At 37.0% G+C, this 17,874-nt stretch overlaps 1 protein-coding gene across 9 annotated transcripts in view; it reads left to right on the top strand.

The window, feature by feature from the left end:
* The window catches only part of ATRX (ATRX chromatin remodeler), a 253,134-nt gene that overhangs the window by 140,092 nt on the left and 95,168 nt on the right, over nt 1-17,874 (top strand). For all 9 annotated transcript variants that reach the window (XM_024129533.3, XM_024129534.3, XM_024129541.3 and 6 more), the window contains 4 exons: nt 10,337-10,478; nt 11,637-11,746; nt 12,804-12,950; nt 13,107-13,284. In XM_024129533.3, the coding sequence (XP_023985301.1) occupies nt 10,337-10,478; nt 11,637-11,746; nt 12,804-12,950; nt 13,107-13,284 (577 nt within the window). The remainder of the gene's footprint in view (nt 1-10,336; nt 10,479-11,636; nt 11,747-12,803; nt 12,951-13,106; nt 13,285-17,874) is intronic.

Raw genomic sequence — 17,874 nt, 5'->3', positions numbered from 1 at the left:
ACTTGATACGATTTCAATTTTCTTAAATTTACGAAGGGTAGATTTGTGACGCAAGATATGATCTATCCTGGAGAATGTTCCATGAGCACTTGAGAAAAATGTGTATTCTGTTGTTTTTGGATGGAATGTCCTATAAATAACAATTAAGTTCATCTTTAATGTGTCATTCAAAACTTGTGTTTCCTTATTTATTTTCATTTTGGATGATCTGACCTTTGGTGAAAGTGGGGTGTTAAAGTCCCCTACTATGATTGTGTTACTGTCTATTTCCCCTTTAATGGCTGTTAGTATTTGCCTTATGTATTGAGGTGCTCCTATGTTGGGTGCATAAATATTTACAATTGTTATTTCTTTTTCATGGATCGATCCCGTGATCATTATGTAGTGTCCTTCTTTTTCTCTTGTAATAGTCTTTATTTTAAACTCTGTTGTGTCTGATATGAGAATTTCTACTCCAGCTGCCTCTAATTTCCATTAACATGGAATATCTTTTCCCATCCCCTCACTTTCAGTCTTTATGTGTCCCTAGGTCTGAAGTGGGTCTCTTGTAGACAGCATATACATGGATCTTGTTTTTGTATCCATTCAGCCAGTCTGTGTCTTTTGGTGGGAGCATTTAATCCATTTACATTTAAGGTAATTATCGATATGTATGTTCCTATTACCATTTACTTAATTCTTTCGGGTTTGTTCTTGTAGGTCTTTTCTATCTCTTGTGTTTCTTGCCTAGAGAAGTTCCTTTAGCATTTGTTGTAAAGCTGGTTTGGTGGTGCTGAACTCTCTCAGCTTTTGCTTGTCTGTAAAGGTTTTAATTTCTCCATCAAATCTGAATGAGATCCTTGCTGGGTAGAGTAATCTTGGTTGTAGGTTTTTTTCCTTCATCACTTTAAATATGTCCTGCCACTCCCTTCTGGCTTGGAGAGTTTCTGCTGAAAGATCAGATGTTAACCTTATGGGGATTCCTTTGTGTGTTATTTGTTGTTTTTCCCTTGCTGCTTTTAATATGTTTTCTTTGTATTTAATTTTTGACAGTTTGATTATTATGTGTCTTGGCGTGTTTATCCTTGGGTTTATCCTGTATGGGACTCTCTGTGCTTCCTGGACTTGATTGACTATTTCCTTTCCTATATTAGGGAAGTTTTCAACTATAATCTCTTCAAATATTTTCTCAGTCCCTTTCTTTTTCTCTTCTTCTTCTGGGACCCCTATAATTCGAATGTTGGTGCATTTAATGTTGTCCCAGAGGTCTCTGAGACTGTCCTCAGTTCTTTTCATTCTTTTTTCTTTATTCTGCTCTGCAGTAGTTATTTCCACTATTGTATCTTCCAGGTCACTTATCCGTCTGCTATTGATCCCTTCTAGAGTATTTTTAATTTCATTTGTTGTGTTGTTCATCATTGCTTGCTTCCTCTTTAGTTCTTCTAGGTCCTTGTAAATGTTTCTTGCATTTTGACTATTTTGTTTCCAGATTTTGGATCATCTTTAGTATCATTATTCTGAATTCTTGTTCAGGTAGACTGCCTATTTCCTCTTCATTTTTTAGGTCTGGTGGGTTTTTACCTTGCTCCTTCATCTGCTGTGTGTTTTTCTGTCTTTTCATTTTGCTTATCTTACTGTGTTTGGGGTCTCCTTTTTGCAGCCTGCAGGTTTGTAGTTCCTCTTGTTTTTGGTGTCTGTCCCTGGTGGCTAAGGTTGGTTCAGTGCGTTGAGTAGGTTTCCTGGTTGAGGGGACTAGTGCCTGTGTTCTGGTGGATGAGACTGGATCTTGTCTTTCTGGTGGGCAGGTCCACGTCTGGTGGTGTGTTTTGGTGTGTCTGTAGCCTTATTACGATTTTAGGCAGCCTCTGCTAATGGATGGTGCTGTGTTCCTGTGTTGCTAGTTGTTGGGCATAGGGTGTCCAGCAGTGTAGCTTGCTGGTCATTGAGTGAAGCTGGGTCTTGGTGTTGAGATGGATATCTCTGGGAGATTTTCGCCCTTTGATATTACGTCGAGCTGGGAGATCTCTTGTGTACCAGTGTCCTGAAGTTGGTTCTCCCACCTCAGAGACACAGCCCTGATGCCTGGCTGGAGCACCAAGAGCCTTTAGTCCACACAGCTCAGAATAAAAGGGAGAAAAAATAGAAAGAAGGAAAGAAAGACAGAGGATAAAGTAAAGTAGGGTGAAATAAAATAAAGTTATTAAAATAAAAAATAATTATTAAGAAGAAAAATTTTAAGAAGTAAAAAAAATAAAATAAAAAACCGGGACTGTCAGAACCCTAGGACAAATGGTGAAAGCAAAGCTATACGGACAAAATCTCCCACAGAAGCATACACATACACACTCAGAAAAACAGGAAAAGGGGAAAAAATAATATATCTTGCTCCCAAAGTCCACCTCCTCAATTTGGGGTTATTCGTTGTCTATTCAGGTATTCCACAGATGCAGGGTACATCAAGTTGATTGTGGAGCTTTAATCCGATGCTTCTGAGGTTGCTGGTAGAGATTTCCCTTTCTCTTCCTTGTTCACACAGCTCCAGGGGTTTAACTTTGGATTTGGCCCCGCCTCTGTGTGTAGGTCACCTGAGGGCGTCCACTCTTCTCTCAGACAGGACGGGGTTAAAGGAGCAGCTAATTCGGGGGCTCTGGCTCACTCAGGCCGGTGGGAGGGAGGGGTACTGATGTGGGGTGAGCCTACAGTGGCAGAGGTTGGCCTGTCATTGCAGCAGCCTGAGGCGTGTCGTGCATTCTCCTGGGGAAGTTGTCCCTGAATCCCGGGATCCTGGCAGTGGGGGGCTGCACAGGCTCCCGGGAGGGGAGGTGTGGAGAGTGACCTTTGCTCGGACACAGGCTTCTTGGTGGCTGCAGCAGCAGCTTAGGGTCTCATGCCCATCTCTGGTGTCTGCGCTGCCCGTTTCTGGAGCTCCTTTAAGTGGCGCACTTAATACCCTCTCCTCGAGCACCAGGAAACAAAGAGGCAAGAAAAAGTCTCTTGTCTCTTCAGCAGCTCTGCACCCATCTCTGGAGCTCCTTTAAACAATGCGCTTAGTCCCCTCTCCTCGCGCACAAGGAAGCAAAGAGGGAAGAAAAAGTCTCTTGCCTCTTCGGCAGCTCCAGACTTCTCCAAGACTCACTCCAGGCTAGCCGTGGTGCACTATCCCTTTCAGGCTGTGTTCGCGCTGCCAGATCTCTCCCTGAAATCCAACCGAAGCCCCGAGCCTCAGCTCCCAGCCCCCCTCTGTCTTTTTGTCTTACTCATTCTAACTAAAGATTTGTGAATTTTATTATTTTCAAAGAACCAACTTTTGATTTTGTTGATTTTCTCTTTTTCCAGTGTCTGTTTTACTTCTGTCTGCTCTAATCCATATTATTTCCTTCCACCTGCTAGATTGGGTTTAGTTTGCTCCTCTTTTTCTACTTCTTTAAGGTGTAAAGTTAAGTTCTCAATTTGTGATCTTATTTCCTTTTTAATGTGTGTGTTTACCACTATACATTCCCCACTTAGCACTTCTTTTGCTGAATCCCACAGGTTTTAGTATTTTGTGTTTTCATTTTAATTTGTCTGAAGGTATTTTCTAATGTCCCTTGTGGTTTCTTATTTGACCTATTGGTTATTTAAGAGTATCTTGTTTAATTTATGCATATTTGCATTTTCCCATTATCCTTTTGTTATTGATTTCTAGTTTCATTCCACTGTGATTGGAGAAGACAGTTTTTTATGATTTTATTTATTTACTTATTTTTTAAGAGATCAGTAAAACCTTTCATTTTATTTTATTTTTTCATTGAAGTATAGTTGATTTTTATGATTTTAATCTTCTAAAATTTATTAAGGCTTGTTGTGTGCCCTAACATGTGGTCTGTCCTTGAGTAGTTCCATGTGCACTTGAGAAAATTCGTACTGTGCTGTTGTTGAGCAGAGTGTTCTGTGTGTTAGGGCTAATTGGTTTACAGGGTTGTTCAAGTTCTCTGTTTCCCTGTTGATCTTTAGTTGGCTTGTTCTATGCATTATTGAAAGTAGGGTGTGATGTCTCCAAACTATTACTGTCGAACAGCCTATTTCTCCTTTCAATTCTGTCAGTGTTTGCTTCATATAAAGTGGGACTCTGTTTTGGGTGCATTTATGTTTATGATTGTTATATCTTTTTGATTAATTTACTCATCTGTTAATATATATATTTTTTGCCTTTTGTAATTGTTTTTGACTTAAAGTCTATTTGTCTGATGTTTATATAGCCATCCCAGCCTTCTTAAGTTGCTGTTTACATGGAATATCTTTTACCATTCTTTCACTTTCAACCTATTTGTGTCTTTTGATCTAAAGTGAGTCTTTTGTAGACAACCAATATTTTGATCATTTTTTAATCAAGTTTAGCATTCTGTGCCTTTTGATTGGGGGTTTAATCCATTATATTTTAAGTAAGTACTGATGAATAAGGATTTACTTCTTCCATTTTGCTATATTTTATGTGTCTTACTGCTTTTTGCTCATCATTTCCTCCATTGCTTCCCTTTTTTTTTGTTTGTTTATTTCATTTTTTGCAGTGACACATTTTGATTCCCATCTCATTTTCTTTTGTGTATCATATGTAGATATTTTCTTTGTGGTTAACATGGGATTACATATAATATTCTAAAGTCATAATGATGTAGTTTAAATTGAATGAACTTGACCTCAGTCATGCACATAAATCGTAGTCTTTTACAGCCCCATTCCCCCCTGTATATAATTCATGTCACAGATTTTGTTTTTATACATTTTATGCCCCAATAACATATATTTATAATTACTTTTTACGGTTTCGTCTTTTAAATCCTATAGAAAGTAAACCTGGAGTTAGAAACCAAAATTACAATAATACTTGGTTTTATATTTGACTGTGTATCTTTTCCATACATCTTTAGTTCTTTATATATCTTTGAGTTACTATATAGCATTTTTTTCATTTTAACCTGAAGGCTTCCCTTTAGCATTTCTTGTAGAGTAGGTCTATATTTAATGAACTCTCTCGGTTTAAGAATGTCTTGATTTCCCCCTCTATTTTGAAGGATACTTTTGTTTGATATAAAATTCTCAGCTGACAGTTGTTTTCTTTCAATACTTTAAAATATATTACTGCACTGCCTTTTGGCCTTCAAGTTTCTGATGAGAAATAAGCTGATAATGTTATTTATGATCCCTATATGTGACAAGTCACTTCTCTCTTGCTACTTTCAAGATTCTCTCTTTCTTTCTACTTTGAAGTTCTGATTATAATGTGCTTAGTCTGGGTCTCTTAGTTTATCTCACTTCAAGTTTGTTGTGCTTCTTGGATTTGTAGATCCTGGTCTTTACTCAAATTTGGGGAGTTTTGGCCATTATTTCCTCAAATAACCTTTCTGCCCCTATTTTTCTTCTCCTTCTTGGACTCTCATAGTGTATATATTGATCTGCTTGATGATGTCCTACAAGTCCCTTGGTCTCTCAGTTTTCTCAATTCTTTTTTTCTTTCTGCTCCTTAGACTTGATAATTTCAGTTGACATCTTCATGTTTGATAATTTTCTGCCTGCTTATATCTGAATCCTTTTTGAAATTTTAATATCACTTATTGCCTTTTTCAGTTCCAGATTTTCTGTTTGACTCCTTTTTATAATTTCTACTTCTTCGTTGATAGTCCCATTTTGGGCCTGCATTGTTTTCCTGATTTCCTTTAGACTGTCCACAGTTTCCTTTGAGTTTTTGAACATATTTTAAGACAGTTACTTTAATATCTTTGTCTAATAAGTCCATTGTTGGGGACTTATCAGGGATGGTTTCTGTTGTCTTATTTTGTTTTTTTGAATGGGCCATGTTTTCCTGTTTCATTGTTTGGTTTGTGGAGTTTTTTAAATTGCAAATTGGGCATTTGGCTATTATAATGCAGTAACTCTGGAAATTAAGTTCTCTCCCTTCCCAAGGATTTGCTGTATTTTTTTTTCTTTAGTTGTCATCGTCTGATTGATATGACACTCTCCCCATTTATTTTTGCAAAGTTTGCTTGTTTTGCATCATTACTGAATTCTCTTTTCCTTTCACTAATGTTCTGTTAATGTTTTGAAAGAGATTTCCTGAATGCCTGATCTTTTCCAGTCTTTGTAGATTGTCTCTGTACTGGGGCACTCCTTCAGTACTTAACTAGACTTGCAATGAAGCTAAAGGATCACTCTGAGGTTAAAACTTAAGGTCTTCTCAGGTTTTTTCTGAGCATGTTTCTTACCTGGGCATACACTTGGTTTTAAAATTCTTCTATTTTGCTGGGTTTTTTTTTTTTAATTTGTTTGCTTTTTTGCAGTACCCGGGCCCCTCACTATTGTGGCCTCTCCCATTGCGGAGCGCAGGCTCAGCGGCCATGGCTTATGGGCCCAGCCACTCCGCGGCATGTGGGATCTTCCCGGACTGGGGCACGAACCCGTGTCCCCTGCATCAGCAGGTGGACTCCCAACCACTGCACCACCAGGGAAGCCCGATTTTGCTGGTTTTGAATGTCCTAAATTCCAAGAGTCTCATCCTAGCTTTGTCTCTGGGCCTTAGGTGGTCACTTGTAAGTCTCCACCTATAATGTCTTGGCCCTGACATCTGTGGGTTTATAGTTGCCTTGTAGCTTTTTTTAAAGCATTTTTTTCAGTTTTCTTCCCATCAGAATTTCAAGTTAGGTGAAACAGTGATAAGAGTTTTATGTCATTCCTTTGGTTAACCCAGGCAGGTTATAATAGATATGCACAATAATTTGCAAATAATTTCTGCTGTGCTCCCTCTAGTTTGAGGGAGGAAACTGTCAACCAGGCTGCTGCTGCTTCAGGAATAAGACCATCACCTCAGTAGGAGGTAGTGGGATAAGGGCAAGTAAAAATTCCATAAAACTTTCCTACCATTTTAAAGATGGCCTTTCCCTGGTCTCTACTGAATGCCCTGTGTTATGCATGAAGAGTATACTCTACCTTGTTTGAAATTGAATGCCTTCCAGACCTATATGATCATTGGGAACTATTTAGTTCACAACTTCTTGGTCACACTTTGTCTGACTTTGTGGAGTTTTACTCCTCATGTGCATTTTAATATTCAGTTAAGACAGTGACTCCCATTTTGATTTCTGGAGGTCTTTTTGTATAGTCCTTTTCTCTCTGTAGTTTCTCTCTGTAGTTTTTCTAGCCATCTCAGCTTGACCTTTGTCTCCCCAGCTCAGCACAGCTCCAGTGTTCTGCTATGGATACCCTTGATTCTGGAATGTGCCTTCAGGCAGAAGTCAAGGGGGAATAGGGCCCCCCTTGTTGGTTTTGCTTCTCTCAGGTATCAGTGTCCTGCTGATGCCTGTTAGTCAAAGTGCAAAAATGTTAGTTTTGTATATTTTGTCTACTTTCCTAATTGATTGCAGCAGGAGGGTAAATTTGTTCGCTAGTACTCCATCATGCATTGTGATCCTGAATCTCCATCAGCAGAAATGGGGCTCAGCCTTTTCAGTATGTTGCTTAAATGGTTTTGTTTTCATTTTTTCTTTTCCTTTTTCAATTCAGACATGGGATACATTTCATGTCCTTATTTATTATTCTTTGGTATAGCTTAATTTATCATTTCTCCTAAATTCTCCTGTTTCATTACTATTATTAGTTATATAAACTTTACTTAAATTGTACCTTGAGTGCATAAACACATGCACTTAGTCATTAATAAGTAGACAGTTTCCTTATAAATTGTCTTCTCCTCCATTCAGGATGAAGATTCACTAATCTCCAGTCCTGAAGATAGTGCTTAATAGCTAAAATATCACTTATGAACATATGGTTCAAAATTCTTAAAGCCTTGTATATTAGTTTACTACTGTGCATTAAAAAATTACCACAGGGCTTCCCTGGTGGCGCAGTGGTTGCGCGTCCGCCTGCCGATGCAGGGGAACCGGGTTCACGCCCCGGTCTGAGAGGATCCCACATGCCGCGGAGTGGCTGGGCCCGTGAGCCATGGCCGCTGAGCCTGCGCGTCCGGAGCCTGTGCTCCGCAACAGGAGAGGCCACAACAGAGGGAGGCCCGCATACCACAAAAAAAAAAAGAAAATTACCACAAGCTTAGCTTAAAACAAGACAAAGTTATAATCTCACAGTTCTATAAGTCAGGAATTTGAGAGTGGCTTAGCTGAGTGTGGTCTACTGGGTCGTCTGTTCAGTGTCTCACCAAGTTGAAATTAAGATGTTAGCCAGAGCTGCAGTTTTCATCTAAGACTTTGTTGTTTTCTAGCTCACATATTGGCAGAATCCAGTTCCTTGTGATTGTAGCAGTGAGGTCCTTAGCTACTAGAGACTTCTCTTCACAGTATGGCAGTTTGCTTGTCTTGGAGACCAGAAGAGAGCATCTCTTACCCTTTGGTCTTTTAAAGAGCTTACCTTGATTAGGTCTGGCTCACCTAGGAGAATGTCCCTTTTGATTAAACCAAACCCAGCTGATTAGTGGCCCAAATATGGGAATGATATCTCATCATAGTTACAGATCTCAGTCACACTCAGGGGGATGGGATTATACCAAAGGGTGGGAATCTTGGAGACCATTTTAAGATTCTGCCTACCACACCTTGCAAATAGGAGAAGACATTCAGAGAATTTTACATTTTGGCTAAAGGCTTTGCCCCAGCAATATGAAGCTGGGACACATCCAAGCTAGAACACAATAAAAATTTAGTGAATACTTAGTCTATGCCTGATACTTTGTATTCTTTACCTTATTTAATCTCTGCAACAACACCATGAGGGTTGTTTATAATCTTTCCTACTTTGCACATGGAGAAACTGAAGTTAAGAGAGTTTAAGTAACTTGTTGAAATGGAGCTGGGATCTAAACGGCCTGTGCTATTTATACTCCACCACACTTTCTCCTAGTATTAATCTTGATTTGTATATAATTTCAGTTTTATATAAGTGAAGTATCTATCCAGGTGATTTATTACAAATTTGGGACTTATTTAACATTTTTTACATGCAATAATGGTACTGTAGTTATGATTTTAAAAAGAGAGAGTGTCCTTTTAAAGAGACATTCTAAAACACTTACAGATGAAATAACATGCTTGCTTGGGTTTACTTCAAAGTCATTTATGGAATCAAAGGAGTTGGAGAACGGGTGGGAGGTTGTCAGTGAAACAGAACTGGCCAGAAGTTGATAATTTGTGAGGTTGAATAATGGGTAACAGGGCTCATTTTGCTACTGTCTACTTTTGTTTATGTTTGAAAATTTCAGTAGTGAGTATCAAATAATCCATTCATTTCTAGTTACAGTTCTAAATAAGGAAAAGAATACCAGCTAATATTTTATCCTTAAGCATCACAATGTCTACAGTTTAAAATCATGAATCTTTATTGATTGTCATGGGACCATAAACCTGTTTATACAAGCATTTCATTTATTAAAGTAGTAATGCATAGTGGTTAAGAGTATGGACTCTGGAGCCTAACCCTCTGGGTATAAATCTTAGTGTTGTGATACTTAATAGTTGTAGGACCTTGTGTAAGTTATTTAACTTCTCAGTCCCTCATTTTTTTTTCATTTGTAAAATGGCAACACTTGTACCTAGCTTATACAGTTCCTGAGTATACTATGTAATGGATAGACATTGGGATAAGAAAACAAAAAATATATACAGATACATGTATTCATAGGTATTTATATCTATTTAAGTTTTCTTTCAAATAAGAAACTTGAGGTAATTGTTTCCCTTTTGCATTTAGAGGGTATTATATGTTCTTGTCATGCTTTCGAGCCTGAGGTTCTCAAACCAGTGTTTCTGAAAGTTTTTCCCCTTCACAACACATATTTACAGTGTTTTTCAATGGGAGTCTTCTGGAATCTTGGGTGGGACAGTTCTTGTTTGGGACTGTCTTTCACATTGTAAAACATTTATATTTACCTTCCCCTCTGCCTACATTAAATACCAGTCCTAACCAGTCATTGTGATAACCATAAGTGCCCTTGTACATTTTCACGTGTCCTGTAGAAGAATAGAAAAATCCCTTTTGGGGAGCCACGTGTCTATTCGAATTTTAATGGTGGTGCCATGGATTAATTTAGAGTGCTACTTTTGTCATATGTCTACCTAACACGTGTTGAGATGTTCAAGATGAGAACCGATGAGCTAAATTAGCGACATTACCACAGTGATTCAAAGTCTTGTGGAGGTTTTTGATTTTGGAAAACATATAAACCTGTGATGTGTCCTGGTCTTACTGAACCAGAATATTGGATGTATGGTATGGAAGTAGATGTGTCTGTATTTTGCAAAATTTCCCTTAGTAAGACTCATATTCCACCATTGCTTGAAAGATTTCTTTGAGCTTAACTATAATTGTCTTCTTGTAGGTGATAGAAATTGAAGATGCTTCACCCACTAAGTGTCCAATAACAACCAAGTTGGTTTTAGATGAAGATGAAGAAACCAAAGAACCTTTAGTGCAGGTTCATAGAAACATGGTTATCAAATTGAAACCCCATCAAGTAGATGGTAAGAAACTATTAGACGATTAAAGCATTTTTAGTTAAATTTTACCAATATTTGGTATCCCCTGTGTGCCTCACATTCTGCTAAGTACTGAAGTTATTTCTACTGGTGAGCAGAACAAATATGATCCCTGCCCTTATGGAGTGCATAAGCAAATGAAGAAGAACAAAACTGGACAATTGCAAAGAAAATGAGTATTATAAAAGGGGAAGTGTGCCCCTCACAAATGGGTATATATAACAAGTGAATTTCACCTGATCTGCAGTGGTTGGCTAAGGGCAGCTGTGGGGTAGGGAGAGGTACAGTTAGCTAAAAGCCTTCTTCAGGAAATGCTTTTTCAAGTATGTTTGTTAATAATATTCCTACATTGGTTTTGGAAAGATACCAAATTATCCCTATCCTCTGCTTTGTCAGAGTAGAATCAGTTTTGATTGTGTATTTGAATGAATTCATAAGGGAAGTTCTATAGTTCCTACTCCTTAGGTAGCAAGCCCCTTTGTTGTTCAGTTTTTAATGTTGAATAAAGGGAGAAATGATGAATTATCTCCTGGATTTTTTTTTCCTGATTGACTCAATAAACCTGAAAGTATATTTGATAGGAATCTATTCTCTCTTTGGATAAAGTTTCTACTTTAGATTATTCATGTCTCTTTGGACCATCCCAGGGAATGGAGGTCTGCTGTGATAGATTAGAGGAGTGAAAGTTACCCTCTTGTGTGCTTATGTTCACATTTTTTTCTAGTTAACCTTAGTGTGTGTGTGTGGGGGGGTAAAACAAATCTCATTTACATTTAGGAGGTTTTTATCTCTCTTTTTAAAAAATTTTATTTCTTAGAAGTTTTGGTTATGTTTTTGATGTGTTTATGATGGAAGATTTATTTTATTTTATTTTATTTTATCTTATATATTTATTTGGTTGTGCCAGGTCTTAGTTGTGGCAGGCGTGCTCCTTAGTTGCGGCTCTTTGGCTTCTTAGTTGTGGCATGTGAACTTTGGTTGTGGCATGCATGCGGGATCTAGTTCCCTGACCAGGGATCGAACCTGGGCCTCCTGTATTAGGAGTGTGAGTCTTAGCCACTGTGCCACCAGGGAAGTCCTGACGGAAGATTTTTTTTTTAACTTGAGCCTTTAAATTGAGCATAACGAAGCTGTCATTTTTAGGTGTTCAGTTTATGTGGGATTGCTGCTGTGAGTCTGTAAAAAAAACAAAGAAATCTCCAGGTTCAGGATGCATTCTCGCCCACTGCATGGGCCTTGGTAAGACTTTACAGGTAAGAACATGAAGGTATTCTGTTCTTGTGCATTCATTAATTGAAGAATATGTATTCTTTTATGTTCCAGGCACAGTTGTAGGGGCTGGAGATAAAGCAATGAACAAGAATAACAAGATTTCTCCCTCAAGCTTATATTCTGGTGGGGGAGAGAGATTTTAATCAAATAAAATAAGAAATATGTGCTTTCAGATAATAAATGTTAAGGAAGAATAGAGAGAGAAAGCATCTTTTAGGAAGTGATCTTTGAGCAGAGATCCTAATGAAGTGAAGGAGTAGGGTTACAGGCATAGCCAGTAAAACTGCAAAGAGTCTGAGGTGGAAATGAAGTTCCTTTACAACACTGTTTTTTTTTTTTTTTTTTTGGCCATGCTGCGTGACTTTGCGGGATCTTAATTCCCCAACCAGGGATTGAACCCGTGCCCTTGGCAGTGAAAGCGTCGAGTCCTAACCACTGGACTGCCAGGGAATTCCCGACTTTTTAACAGTCTGTGATCCTATCGTAATGAGAACATAATATATTTTTCACTATTAAAATACTACATTTCTGAATGCAGGAAGTTGCAGGAAGACTGCAGGAGTTGTAGCAGAGATGTGGAATTAGTTTATATATATCTATATATATATATATAAAATTTCAAGCCATAAGACAATTACTATAGATTCAGTGAGTCAGAGCACTTTACATGGAAAAATACTCGGTAACATAATTCTCTTCTAAATGGGCAATGGTATTTTCTGAAGATCATAGGGATGTTCTCTGGGGACTAGAGACTTAGTAGCTGTTTTGGTGTGGTTACTTTTTATATTCATATTATTATTACTGATCGTAGAATCATGGAGCTTTAGAGTTGGAAGGATCTTATATATCATCTAGTTGAAGTCCCTTATTGTACCTATCTCCCTGTTGACCCTTGGTTGGCTGCTTTCTTGTTTAAACTAAAAAACAAAAAACAAAACAAAACCCAAAAACCCAACTATTGTAAGTTTGCTCAATTTATTAACTTTTTTTGCAGATATTTAAATGAAGGTGGCAACTTAATTTGTTTTCTTGTAGGTGGTAAGCTTTCTTCATACGGTTCTTTTGTGTGACAAATTGGATTTCAGCACAGCTTTAGTGGTTTGTCCTCTTAATACTGCTTTGAATTGGATGAATGAATTTGAGAAGTGGCAAGAGGGATTAAAAGATGATGAGAAGCTTGAGGTATCATATTTAGAATGTTATCTATTATCAGAATAACTGCATGAAATTCATATAGTAAAATAAAAAGATTTTTAATTACCAATGATGCATATTTCAGTGGGGATATTTAGTATTCATACATTCCTACCTTTAAAGATTTTTATTTCCTCACAAAAGGTCTCTGAATTAGCAACTGTGAAACGTCCTCAGGAGAGAAGCTACATGCTGCAGAGATGGCAAGAAGATGGTGGTGTTATGATCATAGGCTATGAGATGTACAGAAATCTTGCTCAAGGAAGGAATGTGAAGAGTAGGAAACTTAAAGAAATATTTAACAAAGCTTTGGTTGATCCAGGTAAGATATTAACAGGCACTGAGATAAAGAAACAAGTTGAATGAAAAATATGCTTATATTTAACAAATACTAATTGACCAACTACTAAGTAGCTGGTTTTTGTTTATCATTCAGGTTTTTGCCTTCTGTTTGTTTCTTAGTATAATTTCATTAAGATGAAATCACCCTTAATATTGCCAGATGTTCAGAATTCATTTGCTGAGTCTGGAAGTGTTTGAGGTTTTCAGGGGAGACCTTGTAAACAATTAAAAATTCACCAGGTACCTGTGTCACAATCGCAGATTCTTCTGACTGTCTGAATATTAGATGATTACAAGAGCTCTCTCCGTACTCTGAAAACAGTTCTTTATGTTTCTTTCTCAACTTTATGTCATTAGAAGAATTGGCTGCATTTTTTCCGTCTTTTAAATGGTCATCACTATGGAAGGTTAATATTTGCAATGCTGTCATTCCTTCTAACAGTAATCTTCTTGATGCAAGATCCAAATATTTGATTCTTACTTGCGACTTGTAAAAGCAGCAGGTTGTACGATCCGCAGAACCAATTAATATTTCGTTGTTTATATTCTGTATTTTTTCCTTTTCAAACTTTATTTTGTCATATCTAATTACTTTAAGACATTGTTGAGGCTTTAGATGTTTGTTGAGAAAGTCCAATTTTTCACTGCCAAAATAATTTAGAATTATTTAATCCAAGTATTAGTTAGAATCCTTGGCTTTGCCCCTTTATAATTTTACTTTTAATTTTTAATTTATTTTTTCAGCTTTATTGAGGTTTAATTGAGAAGTAAAATTGTAACATAATTAAAGTGTACAATGTGATGATTTGATATATGTATACACTGTGAAAGGATAAACCCCTTTGAGTTACACATCATTACCTCACTTAGTTTTCTTTTTCTTTTTTGGTCAGAACATTTATGCTCTACTCATTTAGCAGATTTCAGTTATACAATACATTGTTATCAGTCGCATGTTATTACGATGTTATTTATACATTAGGTCCTCAGACCTTATCTTATCACTGAAAGTTAGTACCCTTTTGCCTCTTTTTTTAAGATAATGATGTAATTAGCATGTACCAAACTAATTGCCATTGTAAGTGTTAAGGCCTAATAATAAGTTTATCATTTTCTCATGATTAAAATAGTCGTCTAGAAGTCCTGTGGTTGTTTTGTTGTCAGAGAGCTATGAGCTAGTGAATAGCATGTTTTTCAGAAGGTTTCCTTGGAACAGTTTAAACAAGTTTCAGATGCTTAATATGGTGATCATGAGGAAATGAATTAAAAAGAAATTAAAGCTCATAACATGAAGAGTAATGTTTGTTATTTCCATGTAAGTCATTTAGTGACATTTAAAAAAATTTATTTTGGAATGTTTTGTGGTTTTTTTTGTTTACAGAAAAGTTGAAATGATAGTAAAGAATGCTCCCATTTACCTTGCACCCAAATCCCCCACTGTTCATCTTACATTGCCATGGCAGATTTGTCAAAACTAAGAAATTGGTATATTATTAACTAAACTCCAAACTATATTTGAATTCTACCAGTTTAATATTACTGTTCACTTTCTGTTCCAGGATCTTATCCAGGGTACCATATTGCATTTAATTGTCATGTCTCCACAGTCTCCTCTGGTCTGTGACAGTTTCTTAGTCTTTCTTTTATTTTCTGTTATCTTGTCAGTCTTGTGGAGTACTGTTAAAGTATCCTGTAGGATGTTCACTAGTATCTGTTGTTTTTCTTGTGATTGGACTGGGGTTATAGGTTTTTGAAATAATGTACTAGAGGTGTAGTATCCTTCTCCTCACATTATATCAAGGGTAAATTAGATCCACATGATATCACTAGTGATGTTAATTTTCATCACTTGGTTAAGGTAGTGTTTGCCAGGTTTCTCTGCTGTAGAGTTACTGTTTTCACCTGTCTGTTCTTTGCCGGTCACTAAGTCTAGCCCATCCAAGTGGGGGAAGGGCAAAAATTAAGCTCCATCTCTTGTAGTGGGCAGTATCTACACTTAAATTTGGAACTTTTCTTTAAGAAAGATTTGTCCCTTCTTATCCATTTATTTAATCAGTCATTGATTTATATCAGGATAGATTAATCATCTATTATTAATTTATGTGTTAGAACTAGCACTGTATTATTTATTTTGTTGCTCAGATTGTTCCAGTTTGTCCACTGGGAGCTCTTTCAGATTGGTTCCTGTATCCCTTGGATGTTTCATCCTTTTGATTTTTTTGAGCACTTCATTACTTTCTGGTAGTATGCTCTAGGATCATGTTAATTTGTCCTTGCCCCGGAGTCCATCATTTCAACAAGGAAACATGCATGGTTCCTTTCACTGAAAAATGGTGTTTACGAACCAAGATCTGGGCACTGGGTGTGTTTGTTGCTACTGCAGTGTCATTGCTTCTAGGTTCACTCAGCAGACAGAACTAGGTGATAGGTCTACGAATCCAGGTATATACACAAATCTATCTCTCTATGTGCGTGTGTGTGTGTGTGTGTGTGTGTGTGTGTGTGTGTGTGTGTGTGTATAAACATAAACTTGATGTCATAATGATATATTTGACTCTAATTCAGTATCATAGGGTTCATTTTAGTCTTTTTTTGTTATTCTGTTACTTGTCTTTTTCAACAGTGAGAATCTTGGCTTCAACCATCCACCATCTGTTTACTTATTTATTCAGCCTCATCATATATGTAAAGTAGTTTTAGAATTATTAACCTATACCCTTGTGAGAAACAGATTTACCAACTAGAGTACAGTGCTTATGTATGATTGCTTTTGTCTGTAGCTTTATAATTTCCAAACATCATTTTCTAAAGTTACATAGGTCAGTTCCTTCATTTTATTTGCATACATTAAAGTTTATTCTTTGTAATGTAGAGTTTAATTTTTTTTTTAAAAATTGAGGTATACTTCATTTACAACATTATGTTAGTTTCAGGTGTTCAGCATAGTGATTCGGTATTTTTACAGATTATACTCTATTAAAAATTATTACAAGATAATGGCTATACTTCCCTGTGCTATACGATATATCCTTGTTGCTTATGTGTTTTATACATAGTGGTTTGTATCTTTCAGTCTCATATCCCTATCTTGCCCCTCCCCCCTTCTCTCTCTCCATTGGTAACCACTAGTTTGTTTTCCATATCTGTGAGTCATTTTCTGTTTTGCTATATACATTTGTTTGTTTTGTTTTTTAGATTCCACCTGTAAATGTTATCATACAGTATTTGTCTTTCTCTGTTTGACTTATTTCACTAAGCATAGTATTCTCTGGATCCATTCATATTGCTGCAAATGGCAGAATTTCATTCTTTTTTATAGCTGAGTAACATTCCTCTGTGTGTGTGTGTGTGTGTGTGTGAGAGAGAGAGAGAGAGAGAGAGAGAGAGAGACATCTTCTTTATCCTTTCATCTGTCAACAGTTGGTTTGCCTCCATATCTTGGCTCTTGTAATTAGTGGTGCTATGAACATTGAGGTGTATCTTTTCAAATTATTGTTTTCAGTTTTTCCAGTTATATCCCCAGGAGTGGAATTGCTAGATCATATGGTAGTTCTATTTTTAGTTTTTTGAGGAACCTCCTTACTGTTTTCCATAGTGGCTGTAACAATTTATATTCTCACCAACAGTGCACAAGGGTTCCCTTCTCTCCACATCCTCACCAACACTTGTTATTTCTTGTTTTTTTTTTTTTGTTTGTTTGTTTGGATTTTTTTTATCATAGCCATTCTAATAGGTGGGAGGTGATATCTCATTGTGGTTTTTTTTTTTTTTTTTTTTCTCATTGTGGTTTTAATTTGCATTTTCCTGATGATTAGTGATGTTGAGGAGCTTTTTATGTACCTGTTGCCCATTTGTATGTCTTCTTTGGAAAAATGTCTCTTCAGATCCTCTGCCCATTTTTTTAACATCTTTATTGGAGTATAATTGCTTTACAATGGTGTGTTAGTTTCTGCTTTACAACAAAGTGAATCAGTTATACATATACATATGTTCCCATATCTCTTCCCTCTTGTGTCTCCCTCCCTCCCACCCTCCCTTATCCCACCCCTCTTTGGATGTTTGCAAGGCCACTCTCAGGTTCAGTAATTCACTAGGACTCACAGAACTCAGAAAAACCTTTATACTCATGGTTATGGTTTTTTACAGTGCAAGGATACAGATTAGAATCAGCAACAGGAAAAGGCACATAAGACAGGGCCCAGGAGAGTTCCACACCCATTTTGTTAGTGGAACCGTGCAGACAGCACTTACTTCTCCCAGAAGTGATGTGTGCCAATACACATGGAGTATTGTCAACCAGGCACACTTATCCGAGCCTTGGTGTCTAGAGTTTGGGCTTGGTCACATAGAGATGGTTGACCACCCATGTGGGTAATCTTAGTCTCTAGCCCCTCTAGAAGTTGAGAAGATGCCACATGACCAAAGCTGCTCTCCCTTCACCCCCCATCATGTTAGCATAGACTATCTGATGTGTCCCAAGCCATCCACATGAGCAGATATATATATATATATATATATATATTTTTTTTTTTTTTTTTTTTTTTTTTTTTTGTGGTACGCGGGGCTCTCA

This window comes from Physeter macrocephalus, chromosome 21 (assembly GCF_002837175.3).
Source record: "Physeter macrocephalus isolate SW-GA chromosome 21, ASM283717v5, whole genome shotgun sequence".
NCBI lineage: Eukaryota > Metazoa > Chordata > Mammalia > Artiodactyla > Physeteridae > Physeter > Physeter macrocephalus.
The sequence above is the reverse complement of the archived record's forward strand: the minus strand, read 5'-3'. Positions and strand labels throughout refer to the sequence as shown.